A 23,029-nucleotide genomic window follows, 5' to 3' on the forward strand; every position below is an offset into this window, starting at 1 on the left:
CAGTCAATAAACATAGAAGACCATGCAATTTTCTGATTGCAGACATGGTTTGGGTCTCTATTCGGAATTTAAGATTAAAGCAACATTCTCATAAATTAGGTCCTAGATATATTGGACCATTTAAAATTTGCAGTAAAATTAATGTTGTATGTTTTCATGTGAAGCTACCACCCTCTTTGAAATTTCTAGCTCATTTCATTGTTCTTTGCTTAAACCTGCTTTCAGATAAAGAACTTTTCCAGTTAGAACTACCAGAAAACCAACACCGGTGCTGGTGAATGGTCATCAGGCATTTTTAGTCAAGAGGATTCTTGATTCTAAGATTATGCGGAGACAGGTGTATTACCTGGCACATTTGGAGGGGTATGAAACTGAGGAATGTTCCTGGGTGGCTGGTAGAGTTCTTCATGCTGAGGCTTTGAAGAGAAACTTTCATAGAAAGTTTTCTGATAATCCCTGTTATTGGGGTCCCTTGACCCTCCTTGAAGGGGGGGTAATGTTATATCAGTATTCATCTGGTCAAGTCTAGACTGAATTATTGGAATAGTTGCCGACTTGTTCACCAGTTGTGATGATGTCAGCCTGGGCTTTGGCCTGCTTGACTGTGATTGGTTTGCCAGCAGTTTTATTCGGGTGCTGGCTCTTGGGCCTGTGTGGCTTGTTCTGTTCTGGCTGAGTCTCCCACATGATTCCATGTCTTGCCTGGTCTCTGGATTTAACGGTTTGCAAGTTGCCTAGGAAGTACTGCTGTCTTCTTCATCTGCTAAGTATCCTGAATAAATGATATTACATATTATTGCTAGCAGATGTACACCTGGCTAATTTTCTACTCTGGATAATCCATGTGTTTTGAAATGTCTTATCCTGCAGTTGCTGTATACCTAAAGAAATTACTAAGTTTTGCAATGACTCTCATGTTTATTGAATTATTATTCTGAAACAATTATTATTGCTTAAGAATGTATATATTATTAATGTAGTGAACATATAACTGCATACCCTCTTGTTGCTGCATAAATTGTAGCTAATCTATAACCTTGTTTGTTACTAGATTGCAGTGACATTAACTGTGGGATAGTGTTTGGTAATCACTCTTTGGAGTGCTATTGGTATTACTACATGAGTATTCTGGTAATCACTTAGTAGGAGTGCTATTTGTATTAACTACATCCATTAGCATTAGACAGACTTCTTCTGCTTATTTTGGGAAGCCAAGCAGTAAGGGCTTGGGTTTATTCCTGGATGGGTGACCTCCTGAGTATCTAGATGTAGTTCCCTATATGAGGTCTTAGAGTGTCCTATTTCTATGTTTATATTTTGATACCTGTGCTTCCTGCATTGTTATTACTTTAAGTGCGAAGTCCAGGTGGCAGCCAAATACTTACGAACAGGTTTGTGTTCTGAGAAAGGGGGTTGTTATTGGTGAAGGGCACTTTGTTTAGGTTTTGACAGTGTCATGACTCAAGGAAAACTGACCTCCTGTGATGGAGTAGGCTTAGTGGACTGGGATACCACTAGTACGAACCGAAGAGGTCTAAGATAGGTCTTCCTCATAGGATGGCACAGAGCCAGGAATGCAGGTCACAGGAACAACAGACGAGGACGGATCGTGTTGAGGCAGGAACTGGATATGGAATAAGCAAGATAGCATATGGAACTGTATATGGTTTTATATAACAGCAGAAGAATTAGATACAGACGTTGAACTTGAACTCTGAGGTGAACAGCAGGAGTCCGTAGTCAGAAATACTAAGTATTTCAGATAGACAGAGAGCGGGAGTCCTTGTTCTGTACAGAGTAATTATCCGTACTGTAGACATTGAAGTCCTCGTGTAAACACACTGGATAGAACTCAGGTAACTGAGGCAAAGTCCAACTGAGTGAGACACTATATATATCAGCGTTCTATAAACAAGAAATACGGAGGTGTGCTCAGCAAAATGATGGCTTGGATACTTGTATAGTAGTACTGAACTGGGTTCAGACAATGACAGCAAAAGTACACAAGGTCCAGAACAAATGTAGATCCAACAGGAGCCAAAAGGAAACCATAGGAAACGTTGCACAGACACTGATAGAATGTCCAGGAAGGGTTTAAACACCCAGTGCCTGCTGCTGTTTGGCCAATACTTCCAAAAGACTGAATCGGATAGGTGGATGCATCACCAGGTGATCAATCCAAGATGGCTGCGCCCATGGATCAGAGGACCCAGCATGGATAACATGGCGCAACATCAGGTAAGTAGCTGAGTGCTATCCTCAGTTAGTGCTGGAATTAAACACGCCGCAACCTCCATTTATAAGTGCGGGTAGAGCAGGTAAGCAGCACCAAGCGCAGGAACCTGATCAGGAGACGCGCGGCTATCCGAGGTCTCTGCAGTGCTCTGGCAGCCCGGGTCCTGACAGACAGTGCAGGAGTGAATCACATATCAAAACAGCTTACCATGTATTTGTAAATGCATGCAACACATATCTCTGAATTTCTATTACCATATAGTTTTCAAGCATTGTTTCAGGTAAAATTTTGTGTGCTGGGGGACACCCCCTTTCTGTTTTTTTGATCAGCTAGAAGGGTGTCAGAATAGTAGGAGCTTTGGCCCTGATTCAGAGCCGCTCGTAAGCGGCCGCTCGTTCGTTCTGACCGATGTTCGCACATCTGCGCATGCGTACGGATTTTAATACTCATGCGCAAACCAGTCAGTGCGGCCGAAAATCGTTTGTTCGCTATATAGCGAATGCCTGCTATTTTGAGTGACAGAAGGAGGCGTATGTGGGTGGTAACAGGGGAAGGTGCTTGAAAACGGGGGTGTGGAATTCGAACGCAGGCGTGCTTAAAGGTCAAAACGGGCGTTTTAAGGGTGTGCATAATTAATACAGCAGCGTCATTGACCACGTCACTTGGCTTTTTTTTACTCAGAACTGCTTGCAAAATAGTGGTTGAAAAAACCAGCCACAAGAATAGCGAGCAGTTCATATGCTGTTCGATGTACTCGATTAATCTAATAAATAGCGGACATGACGTATGGTGCGAGTGGCAAGGGGGCGTATTTTTCAAAATTACAAACGCAAGTTTTGCTCGCTCATTCAGACTTAGAGGCGTGAACAGACCGAAATTAGCGAACGGTTCATTTGAATAGCCACCCCTTGTTTTAGAACGAACGAACGCAAATAGCGAGCAGCTCTGAATGAGGGCCTTTATCCTGTAAATCTCCATTTTTAGTCATCCATAAGGATAGGGCAGTGTTTCATACATTACATGTCCCTCAATTCAACCTAAGGTGATGTCTGATATCCATTTAAACCAGGAAACAGTTATTCCCTCTTTTTCTAAAGCAGACAAGACAATCAGCAAAGAAACAAAATGTCAAGTTTAGATGTTGTCAAAGTTTGAAAACTTTAAATGGACAGGACTGCAAATACTAAGAAGACAGTCTATTCATTCATTATGACATTAAGCGAAGAGGTTGGCCAGCATCTAAGCAGGTGATAGATAGATAGATAGATAGATAGATAGATAGATAGATAGATGGTTTATGGCCATGATTATAAACAGGAGTATACTGGGGCTGATGGGCTGGTTCCGGTTAAGATTTCACCTCATTCCACACGCTCAGTAGGTACTTCATGGGCAGCGTGGAATGGGGCATCCACAGATCAGTTATATAGAGCAGCTACATGATCCTTGGTACATACATTCACAAAATGTTACAGTTTTCATGACTTTGCATCCAGTGAGTCTGACTTTGGATGTAAAGCTTTAAGTTCACATAAGCCAGGATGAGCCCTCCCCTAGGGGCAGTGTCCCCCAGATATAGGAAGAGAAAACAGGATTTATGATACTTACCAGTTAAATCTCTCTTTCTGACTTCATTTGGGGAACACTTCAATTCTTCCCTTATTTGTTGAATTTATGACTAAGATGGTTATAGTTATTCTTCAACCTATCCTTCAGACTTTTTAATTTCAAACTGAGGAGGGGTTAGAAGGAAGGATCTTTTATAGTGCTAAAAATGTAACTCATTATGGGGAGATGTACTAAGCCTTGAAAAGTGATAAAGTGGAGAGTGATAAAGTACCAACCAATCAGCTCCTAACTGCAATTTTTCATTTTCAAACACAGCCTGTAAAGTGACAGTTAAGAGCTGATTGGTTGCTACTTTATCACTCTCCACTTTATCACTTTTCAAGGCTTAGCACATCTCCCCGAAAGTGCTGACGCCTCTCTAACCCCAAGTGTAATGAAGTGTCCCCAGATGAAGTCAGAAAAAGAGATTTAACTGGTAAGTGCCATAAATCCTATTTTTTCCTTTTAGAGCTCATTTGAGGACAAAAAGAAAATCATGAGGAATCTAGAAGAATCAAAGATACAGATAAATGCAGATAACCCACAGATATAATAATTTTTGGTCCATTTACACTTTAAGGGGGATTATTACCTTCATTTAGAGTATTATGTACCAAATTCTACACTAAAAAACTACACCAGAGAAGGGCTTTTTGTTCTCTTCCTTGTCTGAATAGATTTACTACTGATTGAACACCAGTTTTTAATCAGCAACCTACCTGAATATAGGGAAGTGTACTACAGTATTTACCTGACTCTTCAAATCTCGAAGACTTGATATATGATAATACTGTATGGACTTTAGGTCTCTTTGCAAGACATTCACTGGCTAATATTCATCACCGGTGGAAATCAGACTTAGACGTTTGTTCAACCCAGTCTCCTGAATCAGCAGTACAAATAAGATATGCAATCTTGATTTGGGGACACCCTTAACGCGTTTCTTTCTCACTGAGAATTTCTTTAGAAGAATGCCTCACTGTGGTCAGCTTCTTGGATATTATCCAAAGGGTTATTCTATCCTGAACTCAGAACCTAGCTGTGGCCAGAACTCAGCATTCATTGCTGGCTATACCTGCTAGGGGAGTGGATCATCTATACTTGAAGCAGCCCCTTAACCATGACCACAGCGGTGGGATACAGCTCACAGTGTATCAATACATGGATCTCCTGGCCATGGCTACAGCAGCAGGAACTTCACTTGAATCCCGAGCCGCAGCAACAACAGCGGAACCTGGCATGAAGTTAACACTATAAGGACCAGTGGGAACTTCACACGGATCATGAGCCGTAGCAACAGCAGCAGGACCTGGCATGCAGTTAACACTATACGGACCGGGTGAGCACACAAACCTGATACAGCGGCTCCCCATCCATGATCAGCTACAGCATGTCCTAGGGGTGTTACACAAGCCAGTCCCCCTCACACTGACACTGGATGATTGGGGTAACAATGCGGCAACAGTACTGGTTGATACGATTTTATGTGGAACTATATAAGGAGCCGCTATTACTATTGAGACTTTGAGAAAGTCAGTTATTGGAGTCCTAATTGAGAATAATAGGAATCACCGTGAGTGGATACTGTGTTTGCTTATTGCAATGATACAATGTTTTATGCACATGCTACTTTGTGAATTGGAAGCACTCTAGGGGCTGGATTTTACAAGAAAAGCTGATCTAAATTTAAAACTACTTCATATTAGATTTCTTAGCTTATGGCCTTTTAATATATGTGATTCTTGGAAGTTTTTCTCTGCATGCAGAATATATTATATACAGTATGGAATTTTAAGATCAACACATTGACTTTATTATTGAAGTAATGACTTTGTTATTATAATAAATATACTGTCATATATTCTCTAAAAATTTTCTTTGTGTCTCACGGGTCCGATACAGGCGTTTTTTTTCACTACCATCGATCACTATATTTTACCTCTAGGTTCTGGGTGTTGGCGGACCCTTGGGAGAGCTGACAGCCTCCATTCAATCTCTATAATTTCTATATGAGATATATATATATATATACTGTATATATGTTACACTAAAATGTTTTCCTGATGTTCACCTCTTCCACTTCAGCATATTTATTTTAGGCATTATCATGAGTTTTGGTTCCTCTTTTGATTTTACCTGACTTTCGCCCGGCTGAAAATTTTCTTTAAGAGCAACAACTCGAAATTTCACTGTAAAAAAAAAAAACAACGACAAAAAAACAACATATATATAAATAAAATAATTGCAAAGTAAAAATCACAGGTAAAACAAAAAAACAAATTCTTCAAATTATCGAGCCCTTTTTGTCATGTTCTTCTCATACAGCTGTTGCCCATTTTCCTAACTTCCATACTCTTATTACAGCCTTTCCAAAAAGTTCTACTCCCAAACTTCCCATTCAACTTCCAATTAACTGAGTTGAATTAATTGACGAGAAGGTGTATTTTATAGCAATTTGATCACAGGACCATATTAACAAAAGGGCAGATGAGGCTACAGCCCCAGGCCTCCACATAAAAATAGGCCCATGATTATGACAACTTAATGATGACCAGTCGCCCAGCTGGTCACACTGTTGGCCATAAATCAAAATAATTAAAATTGTATTTCCATTTTTATCCAAATGATGCAGTTTTTCTCATTTTACCTGTTGAGGGAGACACTGGAGGGGAGATGTAACAACCTTTGAGAGAGATAAAATGGAAAAGTTGCCCATAGCAAACTGCTTCTAGCTACCATTTATCTAGCACTGTCTATGAAATAGAAGCTGCTTGGTTCTTCTCCTTTATCTTTTTCAAAGGTTTGATACACATCCCACTGGGGCTGATAGTGAAGGGGATGTACACGCCAACATGGCACTGGCCACACCTACACAACACTGGTCACAGCTCCTCCGCTTCTCACTTTTGGCTCTTTTCAGCCCCTGGTCCATGTGTCTCCTAATCTGGCTCTGTTCATTCAGCCTTCTATAGGCGGGATGTGGTCTGGAACCCGACAGTCTAAATACTGATCGCCGGCTTCCAGACTGCTTTATCCTGACTAGGGATGAATGACAGGCATCTAAATGTAGACGCCTGTAATTTGCCCGATGTCGGGAGACCGGCGCTCGGCATCCCGATCGAGCGCATGCCAGGTGCTGCAGTGGACAGCTGCGGGGGGGGGGAGGATTAGTTTTAGGGCTCCCAGGGGGGGACTTAGGGTTAGGCACCCCCCCCGGGAGGTTAGGGTTAGGCTAGGGGGAGGGAGGGTTAGGGTTAGGCACCCCCGGGGGGAGGTTAAGGTTAGGCAGCAGGGAAGGGGGATTAGGTTTAGGCACTTAGAGGGGGGGGTTAGGGTTAGGCACAGGGGAGGAGGTTAGGGTTAGGCACCCCTAAGGAGGGTTAGGGGGGTTAGGTTAGTAAATACTTACCTTTAGGACGATCAGGATTTCCTCCTTTGTCGGGCAGCCGCTGTCGGGAATTGAACCACCGGCCATGAGGCCAGCGGCAATACATATCACACCCCTATAGGCTACTGTACTGGGAGAATCATGAAAGCACTGTATTTTATACAATGTAATGAATTTATTAATGTTGTTAATTAATATTTTCATAACTGGGAAATATATAATGTCTAATATTATTACAGGTCCATACTATTTATTTTTAATGGGGGCATAAGAATGTATTATGAAGTGGCACCATTTACTATTTAATGATGGTTTACCATATATAGAGCACACTTGTGGTGCAATAATACCCAGCATGTGCATGGGCACAGAAATAAATTGATATTGACCTCATAAAAAAGTATTTTGGCTCATTATTAAAAATAATAAAGTATATTGTCATGGCAATAAATAGATACATTTATATACTGTAGGCTTATTATTGAAACAATGAAGTCATATTGGATGCTTAAACAATACATTATGCTTGCCCCACAACTCATTTTGGAATATTGAATTAATAATAAATTATTATTTTTTCTGTGGTCTGAGCCATCTCGTCTATCACAAACAGGTCTAAAAAATCCTGCAATTTTCTTGTGGTTTTATGTTTAGTTTTTCAAATTGCAGTTTAAAACATTGCACAATTCTCATTACATGTGTAGAAATTGAGATGTGGTTTCTGATTGTGTTTTGAAGACATGAATTCATACTTGCATAACCTCCCAGAACAGTCGGGAGGCTCCCTAAATCGGATGGCACACCTGGGAGCCCGGAAGTGTGGGCAAGTCTCCCAGAGCCAGCCACCACCTGCCCACATCCTACCATAGCTGTCCACACCCACCTGCAGCCGGCCACTTGAATTGCATCATCACAGCTCCGCCCCCACTTTACAATGCCTGTTATATCGGCACTGTATAGCGGGGGCCACGCCTTTGCACTGCCTATCTATGCTGATGCCACGCCCCCTGCTGTGAAGAGTCAGATGACCTGGCTGTCCTCTCCTGGAGGGGGCAGCCTGAAAGTCGGCAAGTATCCATGAATTCGGGGCAATGGCACGCAATATTGCCTGTAATTCACCCCTACATTATGCATTTTAGTTTATAGCCCCATAGAGGTGCATATTTAAATGCTCAAATTGAGGCTACCACATGTATGGGTTTTGGGCACACTGCAGATTGCCTGTACATCACACTCAAGCGAGCGATTTTTCATCGCTACTAACTGAATTGACCGATAATCGGCTGATCGGCCTGATGATTGTATAGCGTGTACCTAGCTTTGCTGAGATTTGTGAAATTGTAAGTGTTCTTGTTAGCTAGCTGAGTGCATACAGATGGCTCTACATTATGGGGTAAATGTATCAAACATCATAAAGAGTGGAGAAGTAGACTAGTGGGGAAATTGGCCATAGCAACCAATCAGCTGCTAGCTAGCATTTTATAGACTGTACTTGATAAATTCTAGCTAGAAGCTGATCGGTTGCTATGAGACAACTTATCCCCCTCCCCACGCTTTAGAAGGCTTGTTATATCTACCCCTTTTTGTGGGTTATCTAGCATTGGACTACACAGTGCAAATCTGCTTGTCTTGTTTATTGCCATTAAATGTGTCTTTTGTCCCTTACATATAATGTTTATAAAGTTAATACTTTATGTGTGTCATAATGGACTAATTGATTGGAATTAAGTGGAATAAACAGATAACTACCTTGTCGTTTCCATGGGTTCATGTGTTCATAAATCTGTCTGAGTGACTGGAGGTCTCTTCCCATAGCCTAGAGCGCTTTATTTGGCAAAGTTAAAATTTTGGGCCTGATCCAGAGGTGGATGCAGTGCCGAAGTACACGCAGATGACCTATGTTTTGTTTTGCACTGCACTTGCACTTGAGTCGCACCATGATTTCCTGCACACAGAGATGCAGCATAGAATACAATGCATGGTCTGAGAATTATAGTGGTCATTTCTGGGAGGTAAAGAGGGGGTGGGGAATCCAACGTGGGGGTGGTGGTGGCATGTAGCTGAATGTAGCTGCATTCAAAGACGCACAGACACGCAGCAGGCCATACTTAGATGGGGAAACTAGCATAGGGCTGGTACAAATGTGATGTGGATGGTGCAACTGTTGGTGCACCTAAGTACGCACAATGACAGAAATGCACTGGCTTAAGATGCTGCACGTGGGTGTCTCAGTTATTTGAAAATCAGATTTGGCATTTGCATAAGGACACAGTAATGACTGCGGCAAAAGCTGCTGTGGCCAAGTCTGCGATTTCTGAATCAGGCCCTTTATGTGTAATCAGTGTTTTCTGTAGAAGCAATACTCAATACTACCGGTCTGTCCTGGTTTATAGATGGCTTTATCTGTCTGGACCAGAGTCTTCCATCTTGGATTCTTCAGAAGAAATTTACTTTTTCTGTATACAGACACATTAGCACTTTTAATGGATATTTTCATCCAGGCAACTTCCTCATTGCCTTCAGTGAGACGAGGAACCTGTAAAATGGCATCAGATATAAGGGCTGTGCTTTTATTACAATCCACAACTTACTGTAACTTATACAGTGTGTATGTTTACCAAATTATCCAAAGTAACATTAATCAGGGGCACCACAACATTTTTTAGGTTGGGGGAGCCAATATATAATTTTATTTTTGCACCCCTAAATTTATGAATGTCACCCCCTCAGGGACAGCTAGAATAGCCCACCACACCACTTACCTAATGACAGAGGGGTGAGTGGTGTGGCGGGCTATTTTTTGCCTATTTGGCCTCTGTATGCTCCCTTCCTGCCTCCTCACTCACAGACACAACACTAACAACGCTACCGTGCAGCTCCAGGGCCACATGCAGTCAATAGCGCGTCCCTGTACAGACAGTTTATCCAACCAGCATTAGGAAAAGAAGAGGACAGTTACCTGTTGGGAGTTGCAATTTGCCATAGGCTAAGGGAATCGGTATGTAATGCTGCCAGATGTGTTCCCGGCAGATGTAATACAGACACCGGAAGCCCGAACAGTGGAGATCCCAACTGGGGCTGGTAAGTACCCTAACCCTACCCTCTTCCCCCCTAATCCTCCCTTAGTGGTGCCTAGCCCTAACCTCCCCCCAGTGGTGCCTAACCCTAACCCCCCCTTCCCACACCCTAAACCTAACCATCCGGGGGGGGGTGCCTAACCCTAACCTCCCCTCAGTGGTGCCTAACCCTAACTCACCTTTCCCCTAGCCTAATCCTAAACCTACCCAGGGGATGCCTAACTCTTATCCCCCTGGAGGTGCCTAAAACTCACTCTCTCCCCTGTGGGTAACAGCCCCCACTTACCTTCATTCAGGATGCCGGGCATCGGGATTTGGGCATCTAGCTAAAGATAGGCATCGGAAATTAGACGCCTATCTTTAGTACCAGGTCAGACTTCCAGTGTCGGGATTCTGATGGCCGGCATTCTGGGCGGCGATAAGTTAACCACATCCCTCGATAAGGTGCACTGAACCACGCTCTAGGACTAAAGAGACCATCCTGCAACATGAGTTTGCCAAGAGAACAGCTCGCAGGATTGAGCCAAGTGTATGCATCCTGCTATTCCCTGTACTATACACACACACCACTCCAAATACTATATACTGTAGGTATAAGCAGGGACGGACTGGGGCTGTACATCAGCCTTGGCAGTCCGCCCTGTGCGCGCGCATGCTCACGACAGGGGCATAGTTTAGGGGGCATGCTGTGAGTTATGGGGTGCATGGCCTCGCGGCACAAATCCCTCTCTTCCCAGCCCACTGCCACCACCCCTTCCCTCCCCCTGACCACATATCTTGTGTCTGGCAGCGTTGGTTGCAGAGCTGGGATACTTCTGCCCTCCTAAAACCAGCCCTGACACCATCGGCCCTTCTGGCAAATGCCCGATGGCCAGTCCGGCCCTGGGTATAAGCCAAGAGAAAAAATTCAAGGATGAAAAGAGAAATATACATAGCAATTCATGCAACAACCAATAATGCAGAAGGTTATAACATTACATGCATATCCATGCACAGATACTGTAGAAATTATTATCAGACACCAGTACACACACTATGCTGGGCTGTTTATACCCAGGGGAGGAAGACATACTCAAACTTCACCTTATAATGACAAAATACCAACAACAAAAAGTTCTAATACGATAGGAGTTGTCAATGGTAGGTATTGTGAGTTGCCAGTATGGTCAAAAATAAACATATAAACACTCATTTTCCATAAACTTTATCTGCTAATAAGTCAGGCATGTTACATACGGGTGTATATGTGTATCGAACATAGCAATTACCTCATTGCTTCTGATCATTAGAGGGGCTCCAGGTGCTGCCTTGTCCTGATGAATCCTTCCATGAAGCTGCAGTTGATCTCCTCCACTGGTCAGAGAAGCATGTAATGAGGTCTGCCAATCAGAGCTCAGCACATGACTCACTGACCTTATGTGGTGTCTCATGGGACTTACCCAGTGATGCACGGCACTTGTGCAGTGCACTCAGTATGCCCCTGGTGCCTCTCTCAAAGGTTGGGGGGGGATAATTCGCCCCCTTGCCCCCCCCCTGTTCCGGTGCATGTGACTATGTATATACTGTATGTATTTGAACCACCCAAGGCAATGCATATGTGTTCTATGTATTCTGTCAGGAATGGGATGGACCGATCAAATTATGGATGGTACTCTTAAGCCATAGTATCCAGGTCTCTCAAAGCCAAAAGGTCAACATACTATGGGGTCTATACATGAAGTAGTGAAAAGCCCTGTTTGAATGAAAACAGGGGTTTCCACTGATTTGTTCTATTCAGGAAAGAGGGCACTGTGGAGAAGTTCATGACTTCTCCAGCAACACCCTCGCTCCTTGATTGGTTCGCTTCCCCATACAGTGGTATGGGGAGACTAGAGAAATTAAGAAGATCAGCGTTCCATTCCTCTGCATTGTACAGATTTGCAATCTCAGAATGACACGCCTTGCATCAAATATTGTACAGAATGAAGAGGTCAGAAGAGAATGGAGGAGTTATAAAGACACTAAAGATACCTCTATATGCACATCTCTATGCTTCCCAGTATCAGTTGGGTACACTCATTATTTTCTACTGGTATTACACGGGTGAACACTCCATCTCCCTGCACAAGATTGTTGGGCATAAGGAACGGTGATTAAAAGATACCTTTTTGTGTGGCAACTTCTCTGTCATTGCGTGAGTACAGTACGACCATCTACACTTTTTTCCGATAAGGGGAGAAACATAGTCACTAATATAAGACTACACCTGGGGACCTACACAACTTAGACTGTGATATACTACACCATCGGCCTCCCCCTTCTCTTTCTTCTCTTCACCTTTTTCAGGAATACCGGATAAAGATCACACCTTTCCAGGGAGGAATCAAACATCTACATATGAACAGAACCTAAATTCCCTGTCAGCATGTGATATAACTTGGATCTGCTAAGACTAGTGACTTTCCTTATATATATATTGGATTGGACATATCTATCACGTGGTATCTTTATACTGTCTTACATTATAAGTTTATATTTATTAGTGACAATATTTGTTCTTATTCATAATAATATGATAATATTGTTATAGGCAGTGCGCAGTAGTAGTTATATTTGTCTTTGGGAGGTGGATGACCCTCCTCTAATACATCCCCACCACAGCCGCCTGTGTGCGCAGTAGCTCCCTGTACTTTTTTATCTCTAATTACTATATATTGCATCGATGTGATGCGATATACAGTATAGTGATATTTTTCGGTAGCCAGTTCAGGTTTAACATGAATAAAGCCCTGTGCTGGGCAGATAAGCAGAAAGGAACAACTGCACATATTTTTCACCTAAAGACTGATTTATAATGTAAAAGATGATAGATCATATTGTAGAGATGGGCACTACAATATTGAAAATACATGTACAGTAAATAAGACTGGATGACAGAGGTACAGGACTGGTATACCAGTATAAAAAGTTAAATTACCCAAGTGTTTACTGTACATAGTGTTTATAATGAATTAAGTAGTGTTTTTTTTTTAATCAATATTCAATTCTTTTTTTTCCAGACTAACATCGATTTATTATATTGCCATTGTAAACTACTTTAATGTTAATTATTATTATTTTTTTTTGTAGTGATGTGATTACATACTGATCAGCGTATTATTACTTTTTTTTTACCATCGTTATTTGATATACTGTATGCTAGCCTCTCTCTCTATATGGCACCGTTTGGTAATGGAACACCTGTCTCAATCACTAATCATGTGATATTTTGCCCACTCATTGCCAATATTAGACATCTAAACAGTACTTTTATTTTCTCTGTGCATAGGATGCATTATGCTGTTGTAAACAATATTTTGTGGCCTATTTTTCCATCTCCGCTTACCCTCCTGTCAAAATGAAAGAGGCTCTCTAATCCTCTTGCTATGCAGTGTTAGCGGAGTTGGAATGACCAGGTGAAGACCCAGGGTATGCCACAGTGGGTCCACCCCACTATCCCAGTGGCAAACGCAGGATTTCAAGAGGGGGGTTTCCAAATGCTACATTTTAGAGTGAGTGTGGCCAGTCCATGAAGAGGGCAAAATTAGCACTTATCCAGCTTTACTATGCATCATACAAAGTATATTGTGTGTCATAATTCCAGCATATACAGGACCAGCGATCACAGTAAGCCATTATATGCGGCAGTAAGGCCATCCTGCCTGAGCTGAATGTTGTTATTTTCGATGTGGGCACCATTCCAGAGCATTGGAGCAAGTCCGGGAGTCTGGGGGAGCAGCAGAATAACCTAGCACTGCCCTGGACATATATGTACATATTGGGCTCTATAGCAGCACATCCCTAACAGTGCATGTTTTCCAGATCTCCTAGTTGATGCACAGGTTATTTATTACTAGCTGACACATGTGAAAAGATCCACAGGTAGTGCTAATTGTTTCATTTGTGATACTGAGAATAACATGCAGCACTTGTAAAATTCTATTATATTACTATTTCTATTGTGGTCATGGTGTGGGCTGGGGAGGGGGGTTTCCAGGCAGACGGAAACCCCTCCTGCGTTTGCCTATGTATCCCATGGCCCTACTCCATATGTGTACATGTTCTCTTGAGATGCAGCTCATTGACAGATGTACTGACTTTTTCCATTAGAATATTCTGGTATAATTCAGAATTCATTGTCCCATCAATGATGGCAAGTCGTCCTGGGCCAGATTCAGCAAAACAGGCCCAAACCATGATACCACCTCCACCGTGTTATACAGATGGAATGAGGTTTTTATGCTGGAATGCAGTGTACACCTTTCTCCAAACATAACGCTTCTCATTTAAACCAAAAAGCTCTATTTTGGACTCATCTGTCCACAAAACATTGGCCCTCATTCAGAGCCGCTCGCTATTTGCGGTCGTTCGTTTTCTAAAAAGGGGTGGCTATTCAAATGAACCGTTCGCACTTTGCGGTCTGTTCACGCCTCTAAGTCTGAACGAGCGAGCAAAACATGCGAACGTAAATTTGGAAAATACGCCCCCTGGCCGCTTGCACCATATGTCATGTCCGCTATTTATTAGATTAATCGAGTACATCGACCAGCGTATGAACTGCTCGCTATTCTTGTGGTTGGTTTTTTCAACCACTATTTTGCGAGCAGTTCTGAGTTAAAAAAAAACAAGTGACGTGGTCAATGACGCTGCTGGATTAATTATGCACTCCCTTAAAACGCCCGTTTTGACCTTTAAGCACGCCTGCGATCGGATCTTCACTCCCCGTTTTCAAGCACCTTCCCCTGTTACCACCCACATACTCCTCATTCTGTCACTCAAATTAGCAGGCATTCGCTATTTTGCGAGCACATGAATTTCGACCGCACTGACTGGTTCGCGCATGCGTATAACGATCCGTACGCATGCGCAGTTGGGCAAACATCGCTCGGAGCGAACGAACTGCCGCTTACGAGTGGCTCTGAATCAGGCCCATTGTTCCTAAAGATCACCTGGCTTGTCCAGGTGATCTTTAGCAAACTGCAGATGGGCAGTAAAGTTCTTTTTGGAGAGCAGCGGCTTTCTCCTTGTAATCCTGCCACGCAAACCATTGTTGTTCACTGTCCTCCTGATGGTGGAATCATGAACATTAACATTAGCTAATGTGAGAAAGGCCTTCAATTGCTTAGAGGTTACTTTGGGTTCCTTGGTGACTTTGCAAACTATTAGATGCCATGATCTTGGCATGATCTCGAATTTCCTTCATTTGTACACAATCTGTCTGACTGTTGATTGGTGAAGTCCAAACTCTTTAGAGATGGTTCTGCAATCTTTTCCAGCCTGATGAGCATCAACAACTCTTCTCCTGAGGTCCTCAGAGATCTCCTTTGTTGGTGGCATGATACACTTCCACAAGCAGGTGTTATGAACATCAGACTTTGGGCCTGATTCAGACCCGCTCGCGATCACACAGTGCTCACAAGCGGGTTGATGGTCCCCGACTGCGCATGCGCCACCACCAGCGTGCGTATGCGCGAGACCCGTACTGCGACGGCAGCTCCGTAGCAATGGGTCTCGCTACAAAACGGGGTGACTGTCGATGTTGATTGACAGCTTGCCCCGTTTTGTAGGTGAGGAGGGGGGGTGGCTGCACAAACGCAGGCGTTCCCTTAGGAACACCTGGCGTTTGTGGGCGGCCCTACTGACATCACTCTATTAGAGCAGGAAGTCCACTCGGGCTTGCGAGAGCTGAGACCCTACCACAAGGGTCTCCGCACAAGCCCGATGGTCGCGATAATCGCTACCATCGCCAGGCCACCCGCAAAAGCTGTAGGTGGTGACCCACAGCTTAGCGAGCAGCCTGGAGGCCGAAAAAAAAAAACAACCCATCCTGATTCAGAGCGAGCGCTCGCAAACAGCGAGCGCCTCTGAATCAGGCCCTTTGATAGATCCCTGTTCTTTTAAAAAGACAGGTCGTCCACTCACACCTGATTGTCATCTCATAAATTAAAAATACCTGACTCTAATTTCACCTTCAAAATATCTGCTAAGCCTAAAGCTGGGTACACACGTAAAAATTTTCTGTCCAACTATCCAACTAGTTGATTAGTTGGAATGAAAATCTGGAAAGGTATGGAAGTAACTGATGCTCAGCAACTTGCTCCCAATGCCGGAAAATGGACAAAAACTGTTGTTTGAACAAATTGTTTAGATCAAACATTTAAGAAACTTGTCTGAACGACCATTTTCATCTGTTTTCTGGCATTTAGGAACAACTTGCGGATCATCAGTTACTCCCTTATGGGGGGTATCCACTTAGCGATATACAATGACAGCACGATTGCGACATTGCAATCGTGCTGTCATTTGTATAGCTAGTGATGTGCCTAGACTGAACGTTCACTCATCCCCGCACATGCAGAACCTAACGAGATCGTCAGGTTGACCTGCATGTACGGGCGATGTCGGATGTCGGAAGCGACCTGCGGGCACGCGCATCGCGGGTCGCTTCCGTCCAAACATCCCCGATGCATGCACGATGCATGCGCGATTTGCAAGCGATTGCACGATAACGACATCGTTATCGTGCAATCGCTTGTTTAAATCGCTTAGTGGATACCCCCAATACCTTACAAGGTTTTCATTCCAACCAATCAACTAGTTGGATGGTTGGACAGAAAATCTTTACGTGTGTATCCAGCTTAAAGATTCACATATTTTTGCCACTCAGAGATATGGGATGTTGGATCATTTCCTCAATAAAAAAATTAGCATGTTTAATTTTTTTCGTCTCATTTGTTTGATTAGGTTCTCTTTATCTCTTTTAGGACATGTGTGAAAATCTGAGGTAGTTTTAGATCAAATTTCAGCAGAAATATAGAAAAACTTTAAAGAACCACTGTATCTTTCATCATCTTCTATTTCACAAATATAATTGAAGTAAAATATAAACAAAAATCTATCTAAAATAGCTACCACAATGTAATTTACACCACAGAAAAACAGCTGAAGGTTCAATCACCCTGAGATCTGTAATGCTGAAAGATCTGTATATAGTCACATACCTATCCTGTAGCTGGGGGTTTATATATATATATATATATATATATATATAGATACATATATATATATATATAAAATGTCTTTATATCACTTCCTAATGCAGGGCCGCAACAAGGGGGGGCTAGAGGTGCACGTGCACCGGGTGTCGGAATGCAGGGGGTGAAAAAGGGCTCACTCATGGTGGCTTGGGGGCTGCAGATTCAGAAAACTGGTCCTCTAGTGTCTGTCTCCTCCTTGGCGGCGGCCATTTTTGGTTGGCCATTTTCAGCAGAGTCCATGCGTACGGCTAGTCCTACTGGACTCTAGTGTCTGTTAGGCCAGCGCAAGTGCCGAGAGGATATGCTGAAAACTGCATCTTCTCCCATGAAACCCCCTGGCAACGAGCATAAACTCCATGGCAATGAGCATAAACCCCATGGCAATGAGCATAAACCCCATGGCAACGAGCATAAACCCCATAGCAATGAACATGTAACCCCTGGCAACGAGCATGATACCCCCTACCAACGAGCATGAAACCCCCTGGCAACGAGCATGGAACCCCCTGGCAACGAGCATAAAACTCCTGACAATGAGCAGGTAATTTTAAAGTAATTAGAAACCTTACTGTGGGGCATAAAATGGTGTCGGGCAAATATGGAAGTGGCACTTTGGTAATAGGCATAACAGTGTGTGGAATATTGTAAGTCACTATGCCAGGGATGTCTGAGTAGTGCACCGCCTTATGGAGGAGCAAGGACAAAATCCAGGTACAGGAAGGGAGGGGGCGCAAAATTGCTGCCTTGCACTGGGTGACAGATATCCTAGTTTCGGCCCTGCCTAATGCCATTGGCATTCCATGCACATGAATTTAAGAAAATAGTGTAAATACATTTAGTAAAAGTAACTAGATTCCATCTGACATGGTTTTTGCTTTGGTGGTGTTACCTGGAATGGGATACAGCTGAAAAAAGAGTTTGCCTGGAATTTTTTGTCTATAAGTGTTATGTTACTTGTCGCCATGTGTAAGGATAACCGCACTCTGCATTCTTCCTGTATTCTATCCAGGTGTAGGCAAACAAGTTCTGATTGCTTTGGGATCATCTCTGAAGGGAAGATGACAGCATAGTGCCTGAGTAGAAATGAAAAAAAAAAAATTGTATTAGACAAAAGCAGCAACAAGCTCCATAGGTGAGGAATGATTCCTGCATGTTACAATTACAGTATACTTTCAATTTTCACCAAAGAGGAAATATATCAAGCTTTGGAAAGAGATAATGTGGAGAGATCAGCTTCTAGGTACACACTATACAATTTTTAGACTGACCTGACAGATATTGGGTCGTTGGTACACGTTATGTCGTTCAAGTAGTTTTTTTAGGATAATTCAGAAAATGCAGTGTATATGGACCTCGGCCAATGCATATTGTATGGAATACATTGAGATAATTTTGGTCAGCCTGAATTGGTCTGAATCGGTCTATATTGGACAAAATTCTATACTGTGTACCTAGCCGTTAGAAGCTGATTGATTACATTGGGCATTTCTACACTTTATCTCTCACCAAGGCTTGATACAGCTCCACTATGTATAGATTTATACACAACTAAATGTGGCTGTTGATCCAAGTACTGAATCCATGTGCAATGTGACCACTCTCGTGTATCTAAATGGGAGAGATTGGCAGACCTTTGGGTTGAACATCTGTATTATGCAATGTATTGGTGCAGTCAGAGCACACATGGTTAGATCCTAATAGTTTCTGACAAACCTGAGCCACACTTAGGGCCTGATTCAGACCCGGTCGTTCTGACAGAGCGTTCGCTCTGAATCAGGGCCGGGTTTTTTTTTTTTAGAACGGCCTCCTGGCCGCTCGCATAGCTGTGTGTGACCACCCACAGCTACAGCGAGCAGCCATAATGATGGTCGCGATGGTCAAGACCATCGATACCATCGGGCTTGCGACAAGACCCTTGTGGTAGGGTCTCATGGCTGCAAGCCCCAGAGAGATTTCGGCTCTAATAGAGCCAGAATCTCTCCACTGACATCACTCGTGATGTCAGTGGGGCTGCCCCCAAACGGCAGGTGTTCTCATGGGAACGCCTCCGTTGGGCAGCCACCCCCCCCAGCCCGCCCACCAAAGGGGGTGAGCTGTCACTCAACATCGACAGCTCGCCCCCTCGTTGCGAGACCCGGAGCGACGGAGTGCCCGTCGCTAGCCGGTTCTCGCGCATGCGCACGACCGGGTCTGAATCAGGCCCTTAGATCCTAAACTGAATCAGTATTTATTTGGGCCTAATTTATCTTGCAGCCAATTAGATCTACAGTATAATATACAGTCAACTAGAATTGCAGGTTGTATGGACACCATTAAGCCTTGCTGTATGTCATTGCATTGAACTATGTGAGCTCTGTCAACAATATACAAAGGTGAAAACACACTGTACTGCACAACCCAAAGGCCTCCTACTTCAACAAAAACCAAAGGTGTCACCTAACAACCAAGGATACAAAGTCCGAGTATGCAATTTAGGATCTCAGAGGTTGGTGCTCTTAGGACCTGATTCAGACCCACTCGCTAGGATGCGTTTGCTCATAGCCAGCCGATTTCACATTGTGCGCATCTGCGAACCAGTGCGAGAGATAGGGAAGCGTTCAATCACTGCACATAGACTGCCCAGCAGAGTGAGTGACAGGAGAAGCCATTTGTGGGTGGTGACAGGGGCTGGTCGCTAGAAACGGGGGAGTGGAGGTGCGAACGCAGGCATGCCTGAGCATCTCAATGCTGTTTCAGAGGTGTGCATAATTTAGAGACAGCGTTATAGTACACTTGCAGTGCTTGCGGTAGGGTATGGTCAACCACAAGCGCTGCGATCGCATCTGATGGTACCCGATGTACCGATGGTTGCATACACTTCTTGGAGATGACGTGAGCATGTGGGCATCTTAAGACTGGCTGGTGGGCATCTGCATACACAATGCAATTGCACGCCAAAACATAGTGGGCATGCTAATGCCTTGGCGTGCGATCGCCTGCCTTCCCAAATTTGCATACGCATCGAGTGAGCAAACGCATCTAGCTAGCGGGTCTGAATGAGGTCCATAGTCCACAAGAAGAAAATCCTCTTTAATCCTTGCGGACTATAAGCGCCAACCTCTGAGAACCTACTGTATATTGTATATTCAGACTGTGTGAGCTCTGTGTCACGGCATTTCATCCTGTTTAAAATAAATATGGAGTGTACTACTGCGCTGTCTCCTTGAAAGCTCCTCAAAATTCTCCTTTAGCAAGATGGCCACCGTTTGGTCTTTTGTGCATGCACAGTGCCATCTCGAGTCTGTGTTAGAGTGCCAAGGTGGAACATGCATGTGTTCTACTTAGCCCCACAGATTCTGTGTACACAGAAAACAGTAAACAGTACACAGAACAGTGGGAGTTCCCCAAGGTTCTGTTCTTGGACCTCTCCTTTTCTCCTTATATACGTCCTCTTTAGGTGAACTCATAAACGCTTTTGACCTCCAATATTATCTCTATGCTGATGATACTCAAATTTACCTTTCCACCCCTGAGCTCTCCCCTTTGCTTCTTACCCGTATCTCCAACTGTCTCTCTGCTGTCTCTTCATGGATGTCCCTGCGCTTTCTTAAACTTAACATGTCTAATCATCTTCCCACCTTCTTCCACTACCTCACTTCCCAAAATGTAATTATCTATTGATGGCACAACTATCTCCTCTAGCTCCAAATTGTGCTGTCTTGGAGTTATCCTAGACTCCTCCCTCTCCTTTAAACCACACATTCAGCACCTCTCACAGTCCTGCCGTTTCCGCCTAAAAAATATCTCCAAAATTAGACTCTTCCTCACCCAGAATGCCACTAAAACCCTAATCCACTCGCTGGTCATCTCCATATTTTACTACTGTAACCTTCTCCTAGCTGGCCTCCTAGTCTCTCACCTCTCTCCACTACAAGTGGTCCTCAATGCTGCTGCTCGTTTCTTCTTTCTCTCCAGACGTTCTACATCTGCTTCCCCTCTCAAGCCCTACACTGGCTCCCCTTCCCCTTCAGATGCCAATTCAAGGTTCTTACACTCGCCTACAAAGCCCTCACCAAATCCTCTCCCACATACATTTCTGACCTTCTCTCCCTTTACACTCCTGCCTGCCCACTTCGCTCAACAAATGCATGCCGCTTCTCTTGCCAACTGATTACTTCCTCCCACTCCCGCATCCAAGATTTTGCCCGTGCTGCTCCCTACCTTTGGAACGCTCTCCCTCTCCCTATCAGTCTCTCCACCTCTCTACAAATCTTCATATGGGCTCTCAAGACCCACTACTTCATCAAAGCCTTCCAGCTCTCATCCTAACCCATTTCATGCTCTTTTCCTTCGCTATCTTTCCCTTCTGTGTCCCGCCTGTCTGTCTGCCCCTCCCCTTTAGAATGTAAGCTCTCACGAGCAGGGACCTCTTCCCACATATGCTTCTCTTTACATTTTCTTCTACTCCTTACTACCCATAAGGGCACCTAATGCTATTGCAGCAATGTACTGTATATAAATCGTGTCCTTGTCCTGCACTGTAATGTACTGTAAGTTACTTGTTTCTTGTTCACTTATTAGTTCTATGTACTATGTAAGGCGCTGCGGAGCACTTGTGGCACCGTATAAATAAAGGATAATAATAATAATAATACACCTATATTATACTTGGTTAAGTACTAAGGCTGCCTGCCTAATCTGGATTCCGCTGGTGTCTACTATTATAAACAACAATCTGTAATACCCTTAACTAAGTGTGACTATACCTTATTGTGGGTACCCCTTTTATTTGTCAAATATATGAAATCTATTTTCAGCATTCCTTCATTGTATGTAGCATTACTCTGTGAATATGGTCTGAACTGAATTATTAGAATGCCCCGTGTTACATATTTCACTTAAATTCAGCATTGGTGTCAGTGAAAGCAGCAGGAAGAGACTCTGGGTGCCCACGTGCTGGCGAAGCATCTCAATCACCATGCATGGGCTACCGATAAGCCCAGGGCCCTGGCAGGTACCACTACCAGACAGTTGGGAGTGGGCAGTTGGCAAGAGAGTTAGAGAGGAGAAAGATGGGAGCAGCAGCAGGAAAAGTCCTCTGAAGTCAAACCAGGGAGGATCAACATTGTTATCGGACAGATGTCGCAATCAGCGGGACCTCCTAATTTAAAAGTCCAGTGGAACCAGCCATCCTGCTCCAGGCCCTATGATGCTCTACAGCCAATGAGACAAGGAAGCAGGCAAAGTGGATGCCTGGAGCTGTTTTCGTCTCAAAGAGTGACAGAGCCGTATAGAAGTGGGGTGATGTAATTGAAACTATACTGCATAATTTCTGCACAATGCAATATGCTAGCACCCAGTCCAATGCTCCCGTGTGAAATATTGAAGTTATTAAGCAAGTGGAACAGTTAAACTAGAGACTTAAAATTAAACTCCTTAGAGTCCACTCCAATGAACAATTCTCCACTGTGAGACAGAGTTGTACATTGTGTGCAATAAAACAAAGTACCACAGGAAGCAGCATTCAGTTCCTTAACTTTGTGCACCAACGTAAGAATGGCCCACTTCACTACCCGCAGGAAGACAGAGACTGAGCTATATTATTGAACTTTAGTTATTGGGGATATTGGGTTGGGAATAGTACTTGGTAGAGAACTAGTTAACTTGTTTATGGTAGTAATATTTA

General features: G+C 43.6%; 1 protein-coding gene across 1 annotated transcript in view; it reads right to left on the reverse strand.

Moving 5' to 3' along the window:
* The window catches only part of LOC148518849 (alpha-2-macroglobulin-like), a 177,233-nt gene extending 158,803 nt beyond the window's left edge, over positions 1-18,430 (reverse strand). Inside the window, exons 1-3 of the mRNA XM_088476972.1 lie at positions 18,254-18,430; positions 9,606-9,768; positions 5,981-6,033 (exon numbers count right to left, since the gene is read on the reverse strand). Of these exons, the coding sequence (XP_088333098.1) occupies positions 5,981-6,033; positions 9,606-9,768; positions 18,254-18,409 (372 nt within the window). The 5' untranslated portion in view covers positions 18,410-18,430. The remainder of the gene's footprint in view (positions 1-5,980; positions 6,034-9,605; positions 9,769-18,253) is intronic.
* Between the last annotated feature and the right edge of the window lie 4,599 nt (positions 18,431-23,029).

This window comes from Taudactylus pleione, unplaced genomic scaffold (genome assembly GCF_031769625.1).
Source record: "Taudactylus pleione unplaced genomic scaffold, aTauple2 ptg000198l, whole genome shotgun sequence".
NCBI classification, from domain to species: domain Eukaryota; kingdom Metazoa; phylum Chordata; class Amphibia; order Anura; family Myobatrachidae; genus Taudactylus; species Taudactylus pleione.